General features: G+C 43.3%; 3 protein-coding genes across 4 annotated transcripts in view; 1 reads left to right on the top strand and 2 right to left on the bottom strand.

Annotated features, from left to right (window-relative positions):
- LOC118423055 (fibroblast growth factor receptor 4-like) overlaps nucleotides 1-350 on the top strand; it is a 2,500-nt gene extending 2,150 nt beyond the window's left edge. The window contains exon 2 of the mRNA XM_035830964.1: nucleotides 291-350. Coding sequence (XP_035686857.1) covers nucleotides 291-350 — 60 coding nt within the window. The remainder of the gene's footprint in view (nucleotides 1-290) is intronic.
- A 99-nt stretch (nucleotides 351-449) lies between these two features.
- LOC118424576 (serine protease HTRA1-like) lies at nucleotides 450-1,658 on the bottom strand. Its single transcript, XM_035833207.1, has 3 exons — nucleotides 1,415-1,658; nucleotides 1,057-1,202; nucleotides 450-577 (listed from the first exon to the last, which is right to left on the bottom strand). Exons 1-3 carry the CDS (start codon nucleotides 1,636-1,638, stop codon nucleotides 558-560), a joined length of 390 nt encoding a protein of 129 aa, XP_035689100.1. The 5' UTR covers nucleotides 1,639-1,658; the 3' UTR covers nucleotides 450-557.
- A 1,466-nt stretch (nucleotides 1,659-3,124) lies between these two features.
- Nucleotides 3,125-23,123, bottom strand: LOC118428362 (kielin/chordin-like protein). 2 transcript variants are annotated; one of them, XM_035838409.1, is made up of 15 exons: nucleotides 22,986-23,123; nucleotides 21,921-22,212; nucleotides 17,752-17,888; nucleotides 16,538-16,687; nucleotides 15,834-15,908; nucleotides 14,861-15,053; nucleotides 14,488-14,549; nucleotides 13,616-13,799; nucleotides 10,617-10,675; nucleotides 9,803-9,979; nucleotides 6,254-6,436; nucleotides 5,715-5,877; nucleotides 4,979-5,040; nucleotides 3,731-3,914; nucleotides 3,125-3,220 (listed from the first exon to the last, which is right to left on the bottom strand). In XM_035838409.1, the coding sequence occupies exons 2-14, from the start codon at nucleotides 22,186-22,188 to the stop codon at nucleotides 3,762-3,764; spliced, it is 1,866 nt and encodes a 621-aa protein (XP_035694302.1). In that variant the 5' UTR covers nucleotides 22,189-22,212; nucleotides 22,986-23,123; the 3' UTR covers nucleotides 3,125-3,220; nucleotides 3,731-3,761. The 2 variants fall into 2 exon arrangements, with proteins under 2 accessions (XP_035694302.1, XP_035694297.1); XM_035838404.1 differs by lacking the exons at nucleotides 3,125-3,220; nucleotides 3,731-3,914 and adding an exon at nucleotides 4,027-4,359.
- Nucleotides 23,124-25,433: the final 2,310 nt, after the last annotated feature.

The following is a 25,433-nucleotide window of genomic DNA, read 5'->3' as shown; positions in this document are numbered from 1 at the left end:
GCAACTGCTTCCACTTGATGTCATGAAAATGGAGACTGCTCTGTAGATATTCTAAAACTAAAATTGTAATATAAACGAAACGCAGGTTCTATGTTAAATCTAACTTGTTATGTTATCCTGGCGCCTTTCCGCTGACTGAATCTGAAAGGCATAATGCACCATATATGAGAAACATTTATGTTGCATTAAGCATAAGGGTTAATACAGTTAAGCAAAGGTATGCGGTCGTGGAACTCTAGTTCTCTCTCCCAGGCACGTTCTTATTGTAGTGATTTCTCGTATGACAACAGCTACAGATGAAAGGAGGATGCACGCAGAAGTCACCATCGACCACGATGACAACCAAGTAGAATTCTCATTGTAAATGTATGTACTGTCAGCCAGTACGTACATATTGCCTTACAGTACTTTGTAGCATTGTCAGGATAGATTTAACAAGCAAACAGTGATCACCCCCATACGTGCATTTATTCAAAGAGAAACCCAGTCTCGTCCTTCCATTGGCGCTGGCTTCATCTTTCTATAGTGATCAGCACGTGACCTCGCACTGTCGCTGACTAACCGGAAGGGTAAAAACCTGCGGAAGGCGAAAATAAGGAAAAAACCCGTAAACCACGATGAACAACAACGAGATGATTACAATTATATGAATTATCTATGAAGAACGGCATGTATGAAAGACAGTGGATAGCAGCCTAAAAACTTATATATTGGCATGAAATTTTATCAATCAGACTTAAACTATTATGGGAATGGAAAATATGGTATTACTACCTCCATGAAAAATGGAGGAATTTTTTTGGTGTGTCTGTCTGTGTGTTTGTGTTTCCGGATATTTGTGGTCAGCATAACTCTAGAACCTCTTGATGGATTGTAATAATATTTTATATGTGGGTAGGTGTTGAAAAGACAAAGGTCAGGGTCAATTTGGGCCACCCTGATGTGTGCTCTTGGTACTGCAGTAGAACTTCGATTTTTTGTGGTATCTTTTGACCTGGACATGCTACGGTCTTCTTTCATTCGAACTGTCTACAGAAGTCCAAAACTGTGTAATACCGTTAAGCGGGGAGGTTTGGCAGGTCCCCGGGCGCCAGTTCCACAGGCAGGGCGAGATGGCCTGCAGGACGGTCCCGTCAGGCTGCACGTACTCCTGCACCGTGTCCTCACAGGTGGGGTACACACATGTCAGGCCGCTAGCACACCTGTACGTACGGAGGGTACACGTCAACTTCAACTAGATCTCTTTTACATATCAATTCACAGCTAGGGTATATAAACCCTCTTCAACAAGATCTCTTCAGTGTCACTGACAAAAACTACTTGATAGTAGTTGAAACGTCTGACCGATTCCAAAACCATATCCAGTTGCTCGAGGAACTATTTTCTGGCGTGTAATGTAAGATTCACCGCCCACCCGGGGTTAGTGATGCCGCATGCCTCCCCCTCCTGGCTGGCGCACACCTGACAGCCGCACACGCCGCTCACCAGCTCACAGTCGGCGGGGGGCTCGGGGCACGGGTTGGTGAGGGACCCGGGGCTCACCAGGCAGGCGATGGACAGGCAGGCGGACTGGTGGACCGCTAACAGCAGGAGGAAAACACTCACGAGCGCCATGCTGTACTCTGGACTACTGAGCATGGGAATGTTGGTCCGCTGAACAGGTGGTCGTACTGTATGTACCGAGGAGCGGCCGTTTGTTTGATATTTGCATTGAGCAGAAACGTTCTACAGATATGGGGAGGTTTGATATATATACCAAAAAGGCCATGCTTATCATTAACAGAAATTGTTGGTCGTAAACACATGTACCTGCTTGGTAATGAGTGATATGTAACTTCCTATAACTTATATTCGCCATCTAGAAGTCTTGTTTATTTCTATGCAATATCGTAAACATCTGATATATTCAAACCTTTTCACTTTGTACTCCCTTTTGCGTTGTTCAGCAAAAAGACAAAGTGCCTGACTCCATCTTTTAATACTACAAACCACTTCTGATCAGGTCAACTCGGGGGTTTCGAAATCAACTTTGTTACCTTTCCTGTCAGGATTTAGATAATTGAGAAAAGTATATCTTGGAGGCCTTATTACGTACTACAAGGTTTGAATGTCAACAAAGTACAAGTCTACGTTCTACCAAACGTCTGAAATAAGTGGCCAGATCCACCTTCCACACCATCCGGGTCTTCGCTGTGGTGTATTTGTGTCATTCTCGTTGGTACTTGACAATGAACGATATGTGTTTCTCTTTATTACCTGCTTTTTTACTTCTAAACGATGTTTTAACTATATACTGTATCTGCTACCCTGTGGTTCAGTTCTTTGGAAAATTCCGGGACCGACTACATTGGTCTCATCCGGAATGGCAATGAATTTAATTTTTCAACCAGCATAGAAATGTCCAATGGTTGAGCCCTTTGGTACACAAGGTGTTGTGACGTATACAAGGTCAGGACCTTTGCTTCCACACAATATTGGACTTCGAAGTGGTCGAGCTACGCTACTCATGGTGTAGTTACCTCCATGAAGAATGTTAATGGTTTTTGATGTGCCCGTCTGTGTGTTTGTGTGTCTGTCTGTTTCTAGATATTTGTGGCCAGCGTAATTTAGAAACCTTTGGATGGATTGTAATGATATCTGATATGTAGATAGGGTTGAGAAGACGAAGGTCAAGGGTGATTTTTGGCCATCCTACCAGCGGTTATCTTACCACGTGCAGAGACGGTGTCATCCGCAAGGTAGCACCCTCTCAGCTATACTCAAATATCCCGGATGTTGACTACCACCTTGATTTCATTTCATCACTTCATTATTACCTATCTAAACCTAGGTGTTGTTTGAATCTCCCTAACGTACGTCGTAGTGTGTCGATGAAGGTTAGACATCCAGGTAATGAGATACGCCAAAAGGCAGTTACTCAATCCACTGGATATGATTTTAGAAACGGTCAGACGTTTCAGACAGTCATCCGCCGTCTTTCGGCAGTGACTCTGACAGTGACAATGACGAAAGACGCCGGATGGCCAAAATTGTACCCAGTTGCTTGAGTAACTGCTTTTTGGCTTACTTCGCAGTGGCGTTTACTAGTGCTATGGACCCAATCAAAGACAAGGTGAGCGACAACAGCTGCTGCACATCATTTTATTCTGGGAAATTCTAACAATATGCGGTCTCTGTCGTTCCAACCAGACCGACTCCTTCCCAAGTGATCACTGATCATCTGTAAGAGAAAGAAAAATAAGACTTAAAAATGAGAAATACCAATCTATCTTGAAGAAATGTCCTCCGCGTGTTCAAAACATTGTGATTTGTTTGGCTCTTTTGATGGACTTAAACAATCTGTAGCTGGTAGCCACAGATGGATAGTTTTTCTTTATTTGAGATGCTCAAACATAGATAAGATGGTTCAATAAAGCGCAGATATATTCATTAACGTATGTTTCATGTACAAGTATAATGTTTCCGAATGGCACAGCAGAAATGGCAAGCATGAGTAGTTGAACCTTTGCATCTGCTTATCAAGGATCCTGCACTTTAAACTAGCTGACTAAGAGGTCGTGCCTAAGAGAGACTAAGAGTCTAAGAGAGACTAAGAGATAGGTCGATCTAGTTACAGATTACCAAATACAGCATGAGAGATCCCATAATGTGATCTAGCTGAGGTGATCCGGTGTGTTGATCTAAATCTAGTTACAGACAACAGAAGCAAAAAGAATCATATACCCCGTACCATTCTCTAGCTGCAGCTGAGATGATCCATCCTACAGATCTGTCTGACAGCGAGGGCAGCACTCCCCCGCGATGTGCACGTATCCGGGGCAGGCCGGATCCGGAGGTGCGCAGTCCATGATCGCCTGCATCGGCTCCCCTCCGGCCTCGAAGCACGACCAAAACGTGCAGGGATTCGAGAACGGCTGAAGAGTTGAAGCAGTAATAAGTGGAATGTTTTACTGCACCTACGGAATGACTAATAGCATAATATCTGTAACATATTCATGCCCAAAATACTTAATGAACATATGGCCACATGTGGTCTAAAGGATGTGAAATATCAAATACTTCGAGAAATAAAATACTGTATTCTAATTCTAAATACTATATACTTCTTTGTAGTAGATCATACGAAAGTTTGTCAGACATCTTCTTCAGAGCTTCTAACTGGAGTTATGCTTCTCGCCGCTATTGGCAGCTGATGTAGGTGGCGCTTTTACAGACCACATTACCAGGAATAACGTTAACTGCATCATTGAATGTGAAGGGGCCAAGGAAATGAATTGACGGGGAAGACAACAGGCGAATCCTGTGGACCGCCGGATCGAACCTGGGGAAGAAGCAAGTGACGAACTTGCAGGGATTCGGCTGAAAGATTGTAGCAGTAATAAGTTATCATGCAAACTTTCTTTCTGTTCCTCTCACAAATTGTTCCAATGGCTAATATAATAATCATGATTTCTATTGCATATTCACGCCCAGAATGCTTAATGCACATAATCACCAGGGGTGGCACCGGACTGGTGCCCAATTTAAAGAAGGAAGAGGAGGCAAGTCATGACTTGGAGGAGAACACTTGAGCGGGACCTTGTTGAGATGGGCTGCAGTTGGGAGGAGGCTCAGCGGACAGCATCGAAAAAAAAAACAGTTGAAAGTATTGGCCACCGGCCTGAGCGTGTGCACCTAAACGCGGCAATGATGACTGTCACCGTAGAGATTGCGATTCAGGACAATCGCCGATTGTCATAGGATAGATCGCGATCGGAGTTTGTCCTAGGACAGACTGTGATCGGGATCTGTCCTAGGACAATCGGCGATTCTACTAGTACAGATTGAAATCGGGATCTGTCCTAGGACAAAGTCCGCTCCAAACTCAAATGATGCTAAGATAATGACGACGATTATGATGGTTGGATGCCTACACTGAATGAGAATATGCCTTCTGTCATGAGAGTTTTTACAGACAAATGTCAGTCACAGGTCTCACCATGTAATCCGTCCCCATGGGGATCAGGATGTTATCTTCTTCGTACCAACAGCCAGGCGGAGCTGAAATGATTTAAAAAAAATTAATTTCAATTGATGTATCTATTCAACATCAAACATACAGAAGGACAAGGCAATGTTGCGGCTGATTCAAGGTACACAGAACTCATATTCTCGCCGCCACTTTTACTGCATGAAAAAACAAAATAACTAACAAATCGAAACATCATGATAATAGATACAATAACTCCACGCCCAAAGGAAACATAGAACAGGACACATATAACTAATAGCGTTTGGTTGTCATAATGTAATTTTGTGTATTTGGCACAATTTCACAGTTGACATAACAACAATACAGAGGATTTCCACCTAACATTAAAAGATGTTGTTCACCAAGATGGTGCCGAGCTTATGGTCCTTTGTATCTACAAATTCTTGGTGGTTATCAAAATAGAACAAGAAGTATTGCAGTCTACAATACTTCTTGTTCTATTTTGATAAGCACAAAGAAAGCACAAATGATTTATATCATAACGGCTCATGTTAATGTTTATTAATGCTCTTTAGTAATCCAGACTTCAACGATCCAGACTGCCGTTCTACAACCACTAAACTCACTACGTAAAGTCTACAACTACGCACGACGAAATGTCTTTGAAATTTGGTGCTTTCTTGCAAGAAATATTGGCACCGTACTACGTTGTTGTGATGTTGTTGGATAAAAAGATGCTAACCGTCACAGTCACCACAGCACTGCCCTGCGACCGGCACCGGCAGGGCCGGCGGAAACCCTGGGGCGTGGGGGCACACCGTGAACATGTTAAATGGGCAGATCGTTTCCTCGCACATCGGTGCCATTCCGCCAATTGGGCAGGTACAGTTTGTGCAGGGGTCCGGCTGTAGCATGAGACCGAACAAATCAATTAATCAATCTATTGATCAATAGATCAATCAATCATTCATTCATTCATTCATTCACTCGATCAAAAAATCGATAAAAATCGATTAATCAATCAATCAATCAATCAGCCAGTCAGTCAGCCAATCAATCAATCAATCAACAATCTACTGATCGATCAATCAATCAATCAATAATAAACGACCTCGAAACGTTTACGATCTACGACCATGATGTAAGCCTATAGCTTCTTCTCGCGTGGCGTGACTCCGCGTGTAAAGCGAACGCTCCAAGACTTTGAATCATGACGTCACTTATACCGGTTGAAGAGGTCTCATTCAAGTTTGACGGACAGATGCCAGTTCTAGATCTTACCTGGTATGCTGTGCCCGTCAGGATGAGGCCATCCTCGTGCGGACAGCCGAGGTCCGGGCACACAGGGCAGCAGTAGCCGGGGACGTACACGGCGTTGTTGCAGAGCATCGGCGGGCAGTCCCTCACCGCACACTGCGGCTCTCCCCCGAGGGTGTCACAGGTACACGACGTGCAGGGATCCGGCTGTAGGAGGGAGGGGGGGTGCTCATAAATGAATTAAGCTTTGAGAGGCTTTATTTGTCCATTAGCAGTGATACAAAAATATTGTTTAATGCTATTCTTCCTGGACATATATAAAAGTACACACATGACATAACGTAACACATCCAGATACATAGTATTACAATTATTTACAGTGCAAATCATTCCTAATCGTTAATGAATGAATAAATGAAGGCCTTTATTGTACTGTTTTGCCAAACCGAGCTTAGTACAGGTCACAACAAGTCAAAACATGTAACGTTATATATATATAAAATATACAAAAGTATCACAATTCTAGTCACAGAAGTTCGGCTTCTTCTCGCTTCTTGGTAATGGTGTATGGGTTTAGCTATGGTCGGTTTGTCAAAACGCATGAGGAATATAAACTTGTCATGTGTCTAAAATGACTACTTTCTATGTAACTAAATAGAGTATTTCTATCATTGATATACATATCACAAGCAACAGTCGAAGTGCACTTCATCTTCTGCTATGTTAATGACCCGCCCCGAGGTGTATATGGTGCCATAACGCCTAGTCCTTTGCTATTAGTCTCTACCAGACTCCTATAGGTCGCTGGGAAAACCATAGAAATGGAACAAATAGAGAAGTAAGCCGGCCAGAGGAGTATGAGCCGGCTAGGGAACAGCTTGCGACCTACGGAGTCTGTGAGGAGTCGCTGACTTCTTTGAAGTCCACTAATCGCTATCTAATAGGTGCGAATTAGTTAGATTACCCATTTATTGCTTTCCGACTCGCCCGTGACGGGTCTTCACATTGTGACAAGAAGTGTCAGTGGTCACGGAAGTCAAAGTTATAAGGGTCCTCTGCCGACTGTTGTGGTATTTTTCTGTGGCATTTGTTGTTCTCTGAAGTCGTTTGTGTACTGCGATGTCAATAGAGCATGTGCGTCGCATTGGCAAGGACGTTTTTGGCTACAACAGCTTGCGACAAAATGATGTTTTCGTCGGACTTCCCACGGGGACCCGCAAGAAAATAAATGCTTACCGTTTGCAATTGCCGTGACCCACGGGTCGGCCATTGCCTTCCAAAATTAGTTCTTTTTGCCTCCAAACTGCACTAAAAGGTAAAGTTTGGCCACACTCTCAACAGGAAAAAATGTAGTCTATTTTCACGCTGTTTGGTGCAGTTGACCGCACAGGAACGTACCCATGGCGTAACCTGTTACTATGTTACATTTGATCACAAAATTAACTTAAACTTTAACCTCTCCCAAGAACTCTGTTACAAAAAAAACAAAAGATCATATTTATATATATGGAAAAAACACTGCCCAAAGCATTGTTTGGCAAAAAAATCAATTTTTGTTTTGTTGTCGATCCCGATTTGACCTTTGTTCCACACCCAGGCGCGTCCCGCCTGATACACACGCCCGCCGCGCCCCACTGGGCTCTGGTCGATTTATGATTTAAATTATCTCCAGCGCTGAGTTACTTCCTTTGTACAAATAATTGGTGGATCGTAGGTCGCAAGCTGTTCCCTAGCCGGCTCATACTCCTCTGGCCGGCTTACTTCTCTATTTGTTCCATTTCTATGGTTTTCCCAGCGACCTATAGGAGTCTGGTAGAGACTAACCGAATAAAACCACCGAGTGAGCGAAGCATCGACACCGGTGTCGATTCATTCTGACCAATGAAGAAGGAGCGATACACACCGGGCTGGCCGAATCTACTAATATGTGTTACGGCGTCATTATACCCGCCTCACAATATATACGATCTTCGGACGTACTTCGCGATCGCAGGAAGGTCGGCTGATTTTAAGGTCTTAAGATGGTCTTACGTATTTTTCGCCCAAAACCTGTTCCCCTCACATATAAGCGAGCCTCGTGCGATCGACGGTGAATAAATCTATGATAATGAACCTCCCATGACCTCTTGCACGCGGACAAGGGAATACAAAACGTTCCTCAAAAAAGGCAAGAGATCAATAAATGTTTCTTATTTTGTTGTCGGAATCTTTTTAACCAATGAATGGAATACGCGGGCATAATAGAAATGACACAAGAAAGGAAAGTGTGTCACAAAGCCAGCCTACATACTGCCACAGGAGCCACAATTTTAGAATTACCCTCACATTCTCAGAAATTCAATATTTGTAAACAATCGGAAGTCGGGTGAACGTCGCCCGAACGTCGCCCGACTAACGGGCGTTCGCCATCCGATTTGCGTTCGATGATTAATAACTATGTCTGTGCTCGCCTATCGGCCTTCAATCGTTGGATTGACGCAATACTATTGACCGATACCCTTGCGAGGTACGCACGATTTGCACGCACGATCTGCGACTCGGTAACGAGCTCTGCGATCTCGGAGATCTCCTGCGACTTGTCGCTTATGTTAAGAACATGTTTCGCTGCACCGCGACCGTCGTAAGACTCCTGAAAATTGCCGGCGATCCCTAAAAATCGCAAGATGATCGTAAGAACACCGGACGTCTTACTCACGAAAATGTCATTTAGAGCTCGTAAACTAGTCTTCCGATCGAATCGCGCCTAATGTGAGGCGGGTATAACCAGCGTGGAATGGGGCCTTCTGATTGGTCCACGGCGCCTTACTATATGATGAATTAAATTGCTCGACAATCATCCATGGTACAATGTATGGCGACAAAACTACGCTAACAGTACTACGAGGTTGCCTACAGAACAACAAAATATTATTAATAACAGCACAGTCATTTGCACTTGTCGCTTATGTTTCGCTGCACCGCGACCATCGTGCGACCCCTGAAAATCGCCGGTGATCCCGAAAAATCGCGAGATGATCGTGAGAACATCGGACGTCTTACTCACGAAAATGTCATTCAGAGCTCGCAGAATCGTCGTCCGATCGATTTTCGCGTAATGTGACAGGGGTATAAGCGGTCCTTCTACTAAACTGGCGTACAAGCTTAGGTTTTTGAATCGACAGAAGCTTTGAATCGACAGAAGCGGTTAGTTCAACCGTTCGTTTGGACGCATGAATGGATGCATGGATCGGTCAATTTAACCAAACCCTTCTAATAACCCTTCTATACGCCTGATTGCGTAATTGAGTCAGCGTGGCCGACCGGTCTTAAGTGCTGGATGCACAAAGCAATTTGCTTCTGCAGCCGTGGATCGTGGGTTCAAATCTCACTTGTTACAATTTTTTTCTTTGTTAGACAAATGTCAGGTGATGTTTTTTAATAAAAGACAGACCAATTCAGTAATTCGATGTCTAAAAACTCTTTTTTTTCATGTGATTTTGTTTAACATCCAGGCTTTTTCCAAAATACGCACCGGCCAGCTTTTTTCAGAAGCTTTCTTGTTTGATTAACAGTAGTGTCCGTCTCAGGTCTCACCTCGTAGGTGCCATCCACAGGGATGAGGACGTCTCCGTACAGACAGCCGACACACACCGGGCAGCACTGCCCCACGATCTTCACGGGGTTGGCGCAGTGCAGAGCTATGCAGGCCATGCTCGCGCACTGCGGCTCCTCTCCCGGGGCGAGACAGGTGCAGCTCGTACAGTCGTCCAGCTGTAGACGGAAGATAGTTGTTTTCTGTATCTGTGTCTAATTTACATAGTCGTTTTTTTAAGCCTGTTCACAGTTTGAACGGTGCATAAGCGAGGTCAAAGGTGACGGCCCCTCACATGAAAGAATTCAGAAATAGATGAAGATGGTCATCATAAAGACGTATTTCAATTGATCAGATGAGTTTGGTGTAACTAAGCTGAAAAGAATTCCTTGAACCTGAGGGCTTCGTCGTTTTAGAGGTTGAAATTTACTACAATGTACAGCTTTAGGTGAAAGACATACCAACTTATCGATTTAAACCTATCTGTTTTAACATAGCATTTATTGTTGATTTTAAGAATACAAATCTCGACATTAGTCCATTTAAATGTAAAGCAGTAATGTGCAATTGCCTAAGCCAAAGATTTTTAACTGTAAAAGTATGCAATTCAGCCTTTGGCCGCTAACGTTATATACTTTTTGTCTGATCATGTTGATCGAATAACCAATTCATTCATTCATTCATAAAGAACCATCAATCAACGTAAAATGTAACAAAATACGAGCATCCAGGAGAAACTACATTTAGGCGTGTAATTCGTTAATCTGTCACCTCTTATGACAGTTTTGACGGACAGGTGTCAGCCCCAGCCCTTACCTCGTAAGTATCTCCGACAGGAATGAGGCTGCCGTCTTCGTGCACACAGCCGTCCGGAACTGAAATGACGTCAACAAGATAATCACCAAATATGGTTTCATGTTCCTGTCAAATCTCAACGGTGTCATAGTTCATACAATATTCAGATGATACAAACATTTCCACTGGTTAAACCCAACAATACAGGTAAGATAAACCTGAATCTCAACACCATTTTCAAGACCCTATTGCAAGAACTTCCCATGTGTCAAACATTTTGTCAGTTCGCATGGTCCTTTAAAAGCGTTATCCATCGTGACACGAAATCATCGGGTAATGAAGTTCTACTTGTTCAAAGACCACTAGCTTCTGTAAACGTTTCTTAGGTAAAAATATAAGAAAAACAGTGAATCCCCTTGAGTGACCGAATGATCAAGGAAGTCAATTTTCACATGAATCTTATGAAATTCGTCTGTTTCCTTTGCCAAGGCATCTACTTCTTTTTGAACCATTTTTCTATGAACTACAGACGTAGACTCATCCACGTAATTTCGTGAACGCTTCTTTCAACATCAGATTGATGTACTACGGAATAAAAAAAATTAGTACTTATTTACAACCAATCAGTGACACGACGCAGCAGTGCAGAGCGAAACAGTCATTATTACCCTGAGGAAGATTACAGGCGGTCATTGAAGCTAAGAAATAGAAGAACAGCCAACAGACTTAACATCCATTGGCATAATACCGGTCGGTTTACTGCAATTTCTCAAGCAATGCTAATTTGGCAAATGATCAACGCATCATTTTCTCCAGTTACATGTTGCTGTTACAGCTTACCTTTGCCACTTCTTCTGTGTAAATTATTTTGTCTCTCTGGTCCTGCTAAAAACATAATATCGTAATTGGAACACACCGCGGAATTGCACGGAGAACGGGCGCGTGGTTGGAAGAGGGTGCACTATACCGGTCGAACGAAACACGGCACAATTAACTGCCGCTATGTACCTTTATACATCCTCTGTTGTTCCTTTCTTTCCTGTTAGTAGTTGCACAAAACAAAAATCTGCATGAGCATACAAAAAGTCATGAGAAAATGGGCGTATACTGACAAGAATTTTCATTTAATTTTGGTCCGTCACAACCGCTATGACGTAAAACTTTACTGCTGGCCGTAGCATTAAAAATGGCGGGAAAATGGCGGCGTACGTTCAATTTGACCCATTCAGCCGTAGATCCGGGCGATAATGCAACGGTTCCTCACACTTTTACACGAGTTGTTGGTCACCAAAAGAAATTCAAGATTGCTGTTGAATCATGCTCGTCTTGTGCCGTGAGCACATGTGATTATTATCTACAAATCTGGCGATGAACGTGACAGTGTGTTTGTCCCACGACGAGCTCACCTGCCCCGAAAATGACCTGAAAACTTTTGGCCTTGTTGTCTTCGAATGCATTGTTATCGATCCTTTGTAAATTATGTATTGGACACCTAGATGTCTGAAGTGTGCATACCTCAGAAATAACTATTGTTGCATGTGTAGATCTCTTTAAGTCCACTATTTTAATCGACCGGTATAAGGCTTATGACCGGTATTATGCCAATGCATGTTACCATTCTCCAGAAATCTAAACAAAATCTCCTAGCCCTGCCGGTCGATTACTACTTGCAGCCGAACCCAAGGCAATCTAGACATAATCACCCAAACTCATACAAACCCATTAAGACTAATAAAGACTGTCTCAAATATTCATATTTCCCAAGAACCACTATCGATTGGAATACTATACCATATTCAACCACCCTTCAAGCTAATCCCGTTAAGTTTAAAGAGGAGGTGTTGCAACACCTGAGGAACGGCCAATAACCAGCAGCACTACGACCAAACTAGGGGTGTTATCCAGTAACCGAACAAGAACAAGAACGTTGCCAGGCATTTATTAAAGTTAAAAAAAGTTAAAGTTTGCCCATGCATCTACAGACGCGTAGGGTGGCGCCCATCCCCACTTCGAAGCCCTTGGGCCACACATGTGCAAGCCACTACAGCAGGGGGCTGGTCCGCTGGTAGTGATGTGTGTTTAACTTCCATACTCTTCCTCATTAGTGCTGAGTGCTAAGCAGAGAAAGCAGCATGTACCATTTTTAGAGTCTTTGGTATGACTCGGCCGGGGATCGAACTCACGACCAACCGAATGCAAGGCGAACACTCTACCCACTAGGCCATTGCACCGGTATGGCATTTATTACTATTGGTAAATCTCGCTTTTCGCGCAGTATTTTTATATAGTTGGGCTACAACGACATAAGCATACGGATGACATCCTCTTGACACCCCAAAACTAATGCGCGCGGGCGAAAAATGAAAAATCCAGCAAAAATGAAAAGTGCTGCTAAACCACAGGAGTAAACAATTAGTCCCAAAAAACTCAATTAACTCATTCTTTCTCAGGCTTGGTTTGTTTATGTTCATCTCCATTAAGGCTCTAAGAGACAATCGTCGTCATTTCAGTCATGTTTGTATTGCCATTCCTGTTTAAAGAGTAAACTATTCGCAAGCCCTGACCATATGCCTTCGAGGGCAGGTCCTTTGGTACGCCTGAAATTCTGACTGATATGGGGTGATATGGGGTGATATTTGGCTACAGTTTTTTTTTTCTTGTTGAGAACAGGAGAAAGCCAATTCGCGCACGGATGTCATCCATAAAATGAAGTCAGTGTGGCCTTGGTCGTCTTGCCTCCTGGTCTCCAAGCAGACCCTACGGTGCCTTAGAGATAGTATCAAAGCTGACCAAGGAGTAAAGCCGGCCAACGGGAGTCACTTTCAGTTTATTTATTTTACCAGGAACTTACAACTCAGGTCAGACTTGACCTGACTTTCAGGCAATCCTGGGCATACATAGAAACAACATAATAACAATCAGTCAAACGGGCACCGTGCTAGTGCCGGCTATACTCCTTGGCCAGCTTTGATACTACCAGTATCTCTAAGACACCGTAGGGTCTGCTGGAGACTACTTGCCTCCGCCATGTATGGGGTCAGCGCAGACAGGGCAGCACAGGTATCGGCTCGGGATGGTCACGAAGTTTTGGCAGCGCGGCTGGTAGTAGACCTGTCCACAGCCCTTGCCCTGGCAACTGAAATATCCATCGTCTGTACAAGAGCAACTGGTCCCGCATCCTAACCCAAGTGAATCGTCCCGCACCTGTAAGGCGGGGGTAGGCATGAATGCAATGCACGTTTCTTGCACCCCTGTTCATTTGTTGGTTTGGCTAGCTGTCCAGGACTCACAGCCAGGGCTGCCCAACTAGCATGGGGCTATTACAAAGGGCTAGCCCTGCTGGCAAATACAATACAAATTGATATAGTAAGGTTCTTTAGGCACAGCCAGGGAGTAGTTACTTCCAACGTTTCGATCGATGTCTATCAGACACCATCATGGGTAGAATGACTGGAAACTACTTCTTGCTGCTTCTTCTTGATGGACATTAAAATGTTGGAATGGTTGTGCCCCGGTTGTGCCGAAAGAACCTTACTATATGAATAATTGCCAACCCGTTGAAGTTATTTAGGAACAATACAAATTGAATTTGACATAGACAGAATAACAATTAAAAAACGTCTATGTACAATAAGCTCTAAGTACATTAGGACTATTACACCCCCCCATATATATATATATATATATATATATATATATATATATATATATATATAGAGAGAGAGAGAGAGAGAGAGAGAGAGAGAGAGAGAGAGACAGAGAGAGAGACAGAGAGAGAGAGATAGAGATAGATATAGATAGATAGATACCACCAAAGAATTGCTTTTGACCCCCCCCCTAAAAAAAACGATCATGACAATTTTGACAGACAGGTGTCAGTCCTAATTCTTACCATTATAGATGACCCCAGTGGGAGGATGGCACCATGAAAGTACGAGAAACATCCTGGCACACCTGAAATAACAGAAGAGGAAGAACTTTATTGCACACTTAAGCGTTTCTGTCAAGAAAACCACCGGAAGCTAAGGGCAGTTGCATCTTGGTCTCGCGATATATGTCATGTGACAGCCCTGGTCTCACGTGACCAAGCGTGGCTCATCTTGATAATTAAATATGCTTAAAACTAAATTATGGATGAGGGGAACTGGTGTGGGCTCAATGTATGGCAACAGCTATCAGACATAGTACACTGATGTCATAAATTCCGCCCGGAGGCGCAATCCCACCGAGATACTTAGTTGATTTCTTTGCTCCCTAAGATTTACCTGCTAACTTGCAGAGGTCCGCCAGTATCCGGAAGGCGACTTTGCAGGGGATGTCGCTGTCGAACACGCGGTCGGTGCTCCCGGCGATGGCCTGAAGCGCAGCGTCGTCCACAAAGTCCCCAACACTCACAGCGTACAGCTGAATTCCGGCGTCCCGTGCCTCGGCAGCCTGCTCGGCGTAGTCGTCCTGTACCTAAGGAGATGATGTAAAACTGGAAATGTTAAAACTGAATTGACTCATTTGCATTAACCGTGTCTTAGCTTTGTTTCCCATTGACATCCAAAATGGTCTTCAGCCTTTCCTTTTGTATACTATTGGAATCCAAATTGTCTTCAACCTAAAATTGTCTTACATACAACGTTTCTTATTGGACATCTGAAATTGTCTTCATTCATAGTAAGGGTATGAAAGACCTGTTTCTTCCAGATCATTTCAGTGTCACTGACGAAAACTGCGGGATAGCAGTTGAAAACGTCTGACCGTTTCCAAAACCATATCCAGTTGCTTGAGTAACTGCTTTTTGGTGGAAATGTAACATTTGAAATCAAAAACATAATGACAATGTTTACCTTCATATATGGTCTAGTCAATAATTAAGAAGGGCTGCCCGAGAAGCTCCATGAGAACTCTGGCTTACCAAATGTATAGGATACAACATGTGGCAACTTTTACAACTTAACAACATATCTAGGAACCTCATGTAATGTACGAAAAACTTTGTGACATTGGATGAGTTCCTCTTTCATGGTATGTGATTTTGATTAAGACTTTCCCAGCACATTGTTTCTGACTCACCACTCCATTTTTGAACGTTGTTGGAATTAGTAGATTTAATTGTTTCTACTTTTGATAAGGTCCGATTATTTAAGCTGTCGGTCATTCAAACCGGAAGAAGGCTGTAGTTAGTAGAGACTGCCGAAGCTTTCTGCTGTTGTGTCGGAACAGATCAGCTGATTGAGAAGTGTTTCTCACCTGCACTGGTCCGTCGGTTAGTCCGTCTGTCATGACAACCGCCGCACGAGCGACACCGTCACCACGGAAATACGTCTAGACACACACCAAACAAACAAAAAAACAAGCAAGCAATCAATCAATCACTTGAGCCAACACAAATTCCAATTTTGGAAATCATCTATTGTCACATTCGTTTTTGATCGCCATGTATGTAGATAATAACACAGCTGTTTCCATGTTCAATGTCATTAACAAACGTTTGACTACAAATTTGAAACGTGAAGTAATCATCGAGCTTTTAAACTCCTATCCTCCGTTGTAGTCTTCGAACGGGGCTGGTATTGGGGATCCGCCAGCCAATCTGCCATGCAAATATAGTTCAGGGTCTAAAATTTCAAGATTTTTTTCCTAGTCAAATGGTAGAAATCCTGGCAGTTTTGAGGTAGGTGTAACAGGGGACGGTTTCTACTTTCTGATTAGGGCCGAAAAGCTGAGTTTTTGACGACGCCTCAGGGGAGTCGTCAAATGGTATATATTTTGTTCAGTCTGCAAAAATTCTAGGAATTGCACAGGCATTTTTCCACAGGAATGCTAGTAGTCCATAGTATGTAATTTGTCCTTTGAAACTAGTCGTAGATAGGGGAACTCTGCACCATGGATCACATTGTCTTGGTTGTTATGTTATGTTATGTTATGTTATGTTATGTTATGTTATGAAGTACCGTATCCTTCATGAAGCGAATAGCCCGGCCAGTTCGGCTCAGGCCTCCCTTCTGCATCATCCTGCCGAGGTCAGTGTTGAAGATAGCATCAATAGGTAGGTGCAAAGGAACGTACGTCCTCGGTACGCAGTGGTACGGAATAACTGCAATCTACGTGGCAATCAAAAAGAAGAGCATGTTAGCCATCAATCAATCAATCAATCTATCAATGATCTTCAATCAATGAAAAATGAAAACAAGACACTGGCAACCAGAGGTTGAAGTACGGCCTTGCTGTACAGCACCACTGCGCTACAAATACAATAGAATCATAAAGAAACGTTACATATATACAATAGATAATATACAGTCGCATTGTTAACATTAATTTCCATTCTTTTTGTTCAGCAGCCATGTCATATATGGAATTGCACTTTTCTCGTCATAAAGATTATGTTTTCTGCTATCTTAATAGGTTTGTTCAAAACAAACTTGTCCATTTGACCAGTTCTAAATAGAATGAATAGCAGAAAACGTGTTGAGTTGGAAGATTGCAGAGTGAACATTCGTTTTGAAGGCTTGAAGATTATATAGGGGCGGAAACAATAATTATTGCCATCAAGTTCCATGGTCCGAGGAAAGCAACTGTTGCTATAGAAAGACTTTGAAACTGGTAGTTAAACGGTGTAACGATGTGAACTGGAAGGAATCAAGAATTTTGCTCGGCCGATTTGTCGGCGACCTCCAAATGGACATTTACGGCCAGAGTATGACCGGCATTTTGGCGATCACGCGGGCTTCGGGCGACATTTAACAGCTCGTCCGTTGGGATTTAAACCTCCGCGTGATGTCAGTTGCGCACGAAAAAAGCAGAAAAGACAATCATTTGAATTTTCCGGAGTGAAACACCGAGCTCCGTCCAATTTGTGACGAAGCAGATTGTTTTTAAGAAAATACAGCCGATGCTCGGGCGATGTTGAAATTCGTCGAGCTCTGACCGATCTACAAATTCGGCACTTTAGACGACCTTCCTCACTTCACCCAGCACAGGTCAGGTGTAAAAATGGGTACCTGACTTCGGTCGGAGAGGAAAAAGACTATCTTTACCCTCTGTCTGTACTGTGTCTGTGGCATTGTTAATATATGTTACAAAAACATGAGTGCAGTGCCACATTGTCCTCGTCTGTCCAAAACCAAAATAGAAAAAAAATGATGAAGAAGAACCGGAGGCTCACATCGATGTCATGAAGGGGTGTGAAGCAGTGGAGAAAGTCTTCGATGAATTGCTTCATACGGTCGAACCAAAAGCTGGAGATGCTCGAGGATTCGTCGACAAGGAACACGATGTCGACGCCGCAAACTGCAGCTACATCTGTGAAATAGATGAATGAATGAACGAACGAATGAATGAAAGAATGAATGGTTCATTAGCGCCAAAACAAACGCGCATATACATGCACATATCATTGCAGCATGTTTGGATTAGATTTCCAACGCACCGGGAACAGTTGCATCACACTTGCCGTTGTGAAAATTGCAAATCGTTTGCAGAAGCCGCCCAAGAAAACTCAAATTTAAGTACATCTTCGGGTGAAAAGAAAACTACCTACTGCTCTTCTTAAAGATAAAGAAGCTTGTCTTGTCTTGTCTTGTTTGCCCCCAAATAACCCCGCAAGGGGCAACGTAGGGGGAGTTGAGGTACCCGTGTTAGGGCGGGCAGGCCGCTTGCCTGGCACGGAAGCACTCAACGGTGGGAGCACTTACTACCGTGCCTACCCTGGGTATCAGACAGGATCGGGTAGCTAGGGAGTTTTGTTCGGGGACGGAAGGCAGTCAGCCCGCCAATCTCACATAAGCCCTCCGGAGAGTTCAAGCCCGAGTTATCGCTACCCATTCCCAGGCAGGGCGTTCCACGCAGGGATCGTACGTGGAAAAAAAGAAACTTTTTGGCGACGCATATCGTATAAACAATTGGGTATAAATTTCTCTGCCACTGCTTTTTGAAAAAAGAACCCGTTAAACTCAATATCTCTAGTATCAGAACAACTAGCATCGGAAATAGTAGTACAACCAGTTTTCACATAACTGTACTGTCAAACCCCAAAAGGCTAGAGCCATACAATCACGTACATGTATTACATTTTTCTAAGTAAACATAACTGCTAAAGCAGACAGAATTTACTGCATGAAAATATCATCAACATGTACCATATTGTATCCATGTCAATGTAATTTGCAATTACCCTCTGGGCGAGAATTTGTGGGCAATAAAAGTTTCAATCTAACCTCAGTGGTTTGAATTGTACCGCCACAAAGTAGTGATGACAGTTTTCCATGTTTGGTGTTTTCCTAAGCCGTATCTACATATCCGGCAACAGATCTACCCACCCAGGGGACTGTCTCAAAACCGTAGTTTATTTGGCAATGAGGTAAATTGGTTCGGCAGTCGACTTATAATTAGTGCTGGGTTCTGTAATCCTAGCAGGCCCAAATTTTGTGACCCTGGGAAAGGTAGGACATAAAGGTTTTCTTTTACACAACCAGTTTTTCTCACCTGCTGACGTTTCGATAAAAGGGAAAGGCAATTTACGCCTATTTCATTTAATACTACCCAGGGTACTACCGGGCTATCCGATTCCTAGTACTACTAATATTTTTTTCAGGACGTGCCCGGTTGTAATCGGGTGGCACCTAAGCTACTGCCTCACTTAACTCTGGTGAAATTGTAGTGCTGCCAAATTTTCACTATACATTTTCCAAATTGTGGTCGTTTTAGACCCTTTGGAAAGTAGGGGTGCTGTTTTCACTATGCTACATTTTTGTAAAAGTAGAGACCTTATATAAGCTTTATAATGATGTATAACTTTATATGGTTATTTGGAAGTAGCATAGTAAAAACAGTACCAACATATGCTTTATAACATATGCTTTATAACACATTTCATTTCCAAATGTTAATTCAACGAAACCGAAAGTCTGTTTAGAGAAGCCACAAAGACCTATCCCAACTTCCCCACATTGACAGACGAACAGAAAGCCACTTTTCTCTTGAAATCGCAGAACCCGCAAATTCTAGAAAATGTGGGACTTTTCGTCTCCCTCTGCTTCCAAAAAAGAAGTCAAACCCAACCTGTTTAGAAATAGCCAACACTAGTATTAGAGTAGAATATTGTTCATGACTGTCCATTGACACTATGTTTATACCATGTACTTGCAATTAGCCCTCGGGCACGAACTTGCAAATAAACTTTGTATATATGTTGGGCGCAGCACTACAAGGGTTCTTAAGTTGCTCATATTTCCAAGGTTAAGTACAACAGACTTCAGGTGACACCGTGCTACAAGCAGGTTCGAATATACCTTTAACTTAGTTTTACTTTAAAGGCAGGTGCCGCATTGCGACCTGTTCACAGGAAAGCATGTCAAAATACACGACAGCAAGGCTTCAGAATAGTATTGTTGAGCCCATTTTCAATCCGAACAATTCTTTTCAACCAACCACAATGTCAGAAGGGTCATCTTTATAACCATTCAAACCCGAAAATAGAGTGTCACACAGCTCAAACTTCGAGTGATGTGCGCCCTAAGATCCCCCCCCCCCCCCCCTTCCCACTAGACGGCGATCGTGCTGCGCTGTCACTGCGAACTAAAACGGATATGTGTAACCTTTGATTTCATACTGGGTATATCATATAGCATGTAAAAGTGTGACTGAGAGAGCAACAAATCACGCAAAGTGTAGAAAAATTCGTTTTTTTTCTATACAATTCGCTGAGCGATCTGTAAAATTTGAGGTCGCAGAGAGAGTGAGATGAGAGCGACGTCCAGGTGGAAAGGGGTTTATTAGTAAGAAACCTCCCCTTTGGCTCCAGCCTTCTCCTGAATCAAGCCAACAACTCAAAACCTTCCTTACGTCAACTAAACTGCTGAACTGGGCAACTTTTGTACAAAATCATTGAACTAGACCCTACCTGTTTCTTTTAACCCTAAGAAACCTCCAGATTCGGCCAAGATTTTCAAGGAAAATGAGGCTTTTCCAGGATTTTAGGTGGCACTACAATCATCTGCCCTTAAATGCGACAACAATAACAATGCAAAAAAGGTAAATACATAAAATGTCATTTTGTTATTAGAACGAACATAATACGTCCAGTCCCACCGACTGTAACAACATATTACGGATCTACCTACAATACATTTTATCCTTATCATTCAATAAGTAGAATTTTAAGATTCCTTTTGTACTTTTTGAAATTTGTAGCTTGTAGTTGAAGGTGCGAAAGTCGCTGTTCTTTATGCTGTGTCAACAAAGCCTATTCTGTTATAAAGCATGTTTTTTTAAACGTATTCTATATTTGAATGCGAATAGTTTTCTCATGTCCAGCTATGTGCATTTCTGTCATAAACAATTAATGTAACGGAACTGGTATAGGAAATAGATAAGCAAAGTCAAGCCAAAGTTCCATCTTGCAAATCTCCGGTGAGGCCACACCGACTTTTTTTATGAATGACATCTTCTGGAGACCCTAAAACTAATGCGCGGGAAAAAAAACCGAAAAATCCAGCAAAAAATTTTAAAAAAAAAGTGCTGCTAAACCACGGGACTAAACATCCAAACCATTATTTTCCAGGCTTGGTTTGTCTTATGTTCACCTCCAGTAAAACTTTTAGAGACAATTGTCGCCTTTCTAATCATGTTTGTATTGCCATTCTTGTTTAAAGAGGGAACAAGGGCGCAGTGGCCCCATGCCCTGACCATATGCCCCTACCCTGGAGACCAGGTCCTCCGGTAAGCATGACATTCTGATTGATTTGGAGTGATATGTGGCCAGCTTTATTTTAGAACAGGCGAAAATCAATGCACGCGTGGATGTCTGACACCATCTTTTGCCTGTTTCACCATCCACCGCCCCTGTACGGCACTCAAATAACTGCGGATGCACACCGAGAGATACAGCCAAACACCCTGGCCTAAAATAAATTAAACCTCCTGTAACACTGAGGCATAATTCTTAGCTCGTTTGTTTGCTTGTTGATAAACAAAGATACAAAAACAGTCTGACTGCCCCTACGGCAGCTGCGGGACTGAGTGAGTGAGTGAGTGAGTGAATGAGTGAGTGAGTGAGTGAGTGAGTGAGTGAGTGAGTGAGTGAGTGAGTGAGTGAGAGAGTGAGTGAGTGAGTGAGTGAGTGAGTGAGTGAGTGAGTTGAGTGAGTGAGTGAGTGAGTGAGTTAGTTGAGTGAGTGAGTGAGTGAGTGAGTGAGTGAGTGAGTGAGTGAGTGAGCGAGTGAGCGAGTGATTGAGCGAGCGAGTGAGCGAACGAGTGTGTGATTGAGCGAGCGAGTGAGTGAGTGAGTGAGTGAGTGAGTGAGCGAGTGAATGAGTGAGTGAAAGATGCACACACCTGGGTTATAGGACGGTTGCGGGTTGTAGTCGGAGTCGGTATCGTTGTAATCGTAGTCGGTATCGTTGAACCAGGTGTCGTCGTACCAGGTAGTGGTCATGTCTGGTTCGGGCGCGTCCGTCGGCGGATCCGGGTACGGGTTGTAGGTGTGGGGAGGAGGAGGGGGTGGAGGCGGCGGCGGCGGCGGCTGGACTCCAGCAAATTGGCCGGTCGCACCGCGGAGGGCGACGAACATCACCAAAGTGGGCAGCAACATTTTCCACTGCATGCTTAAGCTTGTTGTGTCGGGAACCTGTAACGGATAGATACATGGATAGATAGATACATACAGAATGTCAGCGTGGGTGTTATTATTGGATTGTGTACTGTCAACCGGACCAAATCTTTGATTTCAGCAACGAATTCGCCTGCAACACTACTGTAACGTACGTCGATGAGGGTTAGACATCCATGTATTAAGATACGCTATAGTTACTCATCAAGCAACTGGGTATGATTTTGGGTGAACTCTGTCTACACATCGGATGAATACCTGTGCGTTTGATCATGATATATTGTTGCGTTATGTTGTGAACTGAACCAGAAAGTAGATAGTTATTCAATCAACGGACCCGCCTCGCCCGTACCAGTACTGTTTACAGCTCAAAACAACGCCCCTTTAAAGCTCACCCGTGGGGAGAGGCAAACGAGAATTTTCAGGATTCGCGCGTCCCCTGAAATCTGTGTACACCAATATATGTATATATATGACCGGATACATCTAACTCCCCGGTAATTTCAAAATAGTGTTTGCAGAGAAGGGATGCAATTAAGTAGCGAGCGACGTCTCATACAAAGTTCTTCGTTTGTGGAAAAAAAGGGAAATCTGGCGAACAATGTCCTGTCGCAGACGTAACGACGCGTCGCCAATCATGAATAGATATCCAAGAAAAATCGTACCTTAACTTCTACTACAAATGGAAAATACAAAATGTATAAGAGATCTTCAGTGCACGGTTTACTCAAATATAGAACGTATTACAGATGTTCAGTGCAAGATTTTATGAGTTTGAGAATATTTCTTACCTTCTGGCGAAGCTAGAAAACACTGATAGAATAGAACACTGTTCCGTTGGTCCCAACCTCAGTCAGGTCGCGTCGTGTTTAGTACAACTCAGGGTCCGTACCAGACGACTGACGACGGGAACTATGTCAGGGTCTCCGGCACAAGCCGTTATGAGCCGAGCTCCAGGACGCTTCCCATTGGTCCACGTCATCAGTTTCGTCACTTATCGGTACCTGTTATCAGGTTACGTCATATCAAAAAACGTGGCCAACTTATAGTCTCGATAGCAGTTCTCGGCTGCAGGCCGAGTTTGGATGTGTCTTTTATTTCTCTTTGAACAGTTGCCTCACTGTTACCATGCTTTGTTTATGTTAAATGTATGAGCAATTTTGGCTAAGAGGTAGATGTGACAAAACACATCATTTTACCTTAAAAAGAGGACGTGCTGCTCGCACGCGGTGTAATACCCCCTCACATTAGGCGCGATTCGATCGGACGACGAGTCTGCGAGCTCTAATTTACGAGGAGGAATGACCCTCAGATGCCGACGAAGATATGGCAGAGTTCCCCCTTCCCGTCAGGGTCATGCCTCCTCGTAATTTAGAGCTCGCAGACTTGTCGTCCGATTGAATCGCGCCTAATGTGAGGGGGTTATAAGAAACCAGACTGTTGTCCTTTAACAAAACGGTAGTACCAAAACGCCAGCCGTAGTTGGGCCTGCTATAGAGGCTATATTGAACTCGTTACTCCAGGATCTCTGGTCTACCACGTAGCTATGTGCAGTTGACAGTCAACAGCGATGTTCGCAAGATGAATATCGTTGACTATCGCGCGCCTGTTTTGTAAGCAGAAATGATAATGGTTCCACCCACGACCCAAATTAATGCGTTTTCGATGAATATCTGATACTACGAAGGTAATGGATTCGGCACAAAAAGACTTGTTGCTATAACGCAACTTTCGATTCTTTGATTTGCTACCAGGCGAATACCTCCAAGACATAGAAACAACTTAGATCATACATGGCACGTCCTTTTTTTGATGGAATAATGTATGATTTGTCACTCCCACGTGTATGATGAAAGAAAAAAAGATCTGACGTTTGTAAAGAATATAATTTATTACTATGTTTATTGCAAAGTCTTGCCCACAGGGTAATTGCGTTACTAACATGCTAAAGACAATACGTGTGCACAAAGTATAACGTGTGGCTACTCCAGCTTCTAACACTCGGCTGGACCGGGGGATTGACATTTTTTTCGGAAGCGTTAAAGGACGAAAATGTCCAGTCTGCGATATAACGCTTGGCTGTTTGATCTTGTTGTCAATTTGTCAGTATGTCACTGTTTGAACGAGAGTCCACGTTACATCCTTGTGGATATGTTTTGCTCGCAGCCTTCTGTAAATATCACCAACTTTTCGTCTTTTATTCTTGCTGACAAAAAGTCACGTAGAAGCGGCAATGTCAATAGCAAGACATTAGAGTGTAGAGATTCGTTGTTGTGTACATGTTGTGCGTCGATGAGCGTAGGAGGCGCCATAAAAATAGAAACTTCCAGATTTTTCAAATGAAAGTCTTGACGAGAGTACGTTTTCAACGAAACCGTGTAATTTTGACCATATCATGGTGAAGTGGCAATGTCAATAGAAAGACATTAGCGTATCGATCCGTTGTTGTGTACATGTTGTGCGTCGATGAGCGTAGGAGGCGGCGTAAACACATCGATAATCCCGCGGTCATGAGCGGGCACCTCACGTGTCTCTGAGAGGTAAAACTTTCTGACCAAAATCTTGGCGAGAAAATCAGACTTTTCACGTGAAAGTCTTGATGAGAGTACGTTTTCAGTAGTCTCTACCAGACTCCATAGGTCGATGGGAAAAACCATAGTAATGGAACAAATAGAAGTAAGCCGGCCAGAGAAATACAGCCGGCTAGGGAACAGCTTAAGGCCCCCTCTCACTTGACGTGCGGCACGCTTGCGGCATTGCTGCGTTCGTTCACTGCGACACTGTTTTGTTATTTTCTTCGATTTTTTATGATTCAGATATTGCGCAATACGTAAAAGTATAACATAAAAGACGACAAAATATACAACAAGTAAGAAAATTCGTTCTTTATCTCTGAAATTCGTTGAGCATCTTCCGAACGCAGCAATGCCGCAAGCGTGCCGCACGTCCAGTGAGAGGGGGCCTTTACGACCTACGTAGTGAGGAAATGATTGTTCTGGCCGGCTGACTCCCCTAGCGCAAATACTAACGTTATGACTCTATTTGTCCAATTTCTACAATTAGACCGCCGATCTACGAAGCCTAGTAGAGGCTCCGTTTTCAGCGAAACATTTCCCTTGTAGAGGTAACGCTAGTTCACCTTTATCCGTGGGGTAACCTATATCCGTTGTTTTAAAACCAGCGGGTGTTTAGGGATACCAAGTGGATGGACAGTGGTTTGAAAGTGCAATATTTTTTAA

The sequence above is a fragment of the Branchiostoma floridae genome, chromosome 1 (assembly GCF_000003815.2).
Source record: "Branchiostoma floridae strain S238N-H82 chromosome 1, Bfl_VNyyK, whole genome shotgun sequence".
Lineage (NCBI taxonomy): Eukaryota > Metazoa > Chordata > Leptocardii > Amphioxiformes > Branchiostomatidae > Branchiostoma > Branchiostoma floridae.
This window is presented reverse-complemented; position numbering and strand designations above follow the sequence as displayed.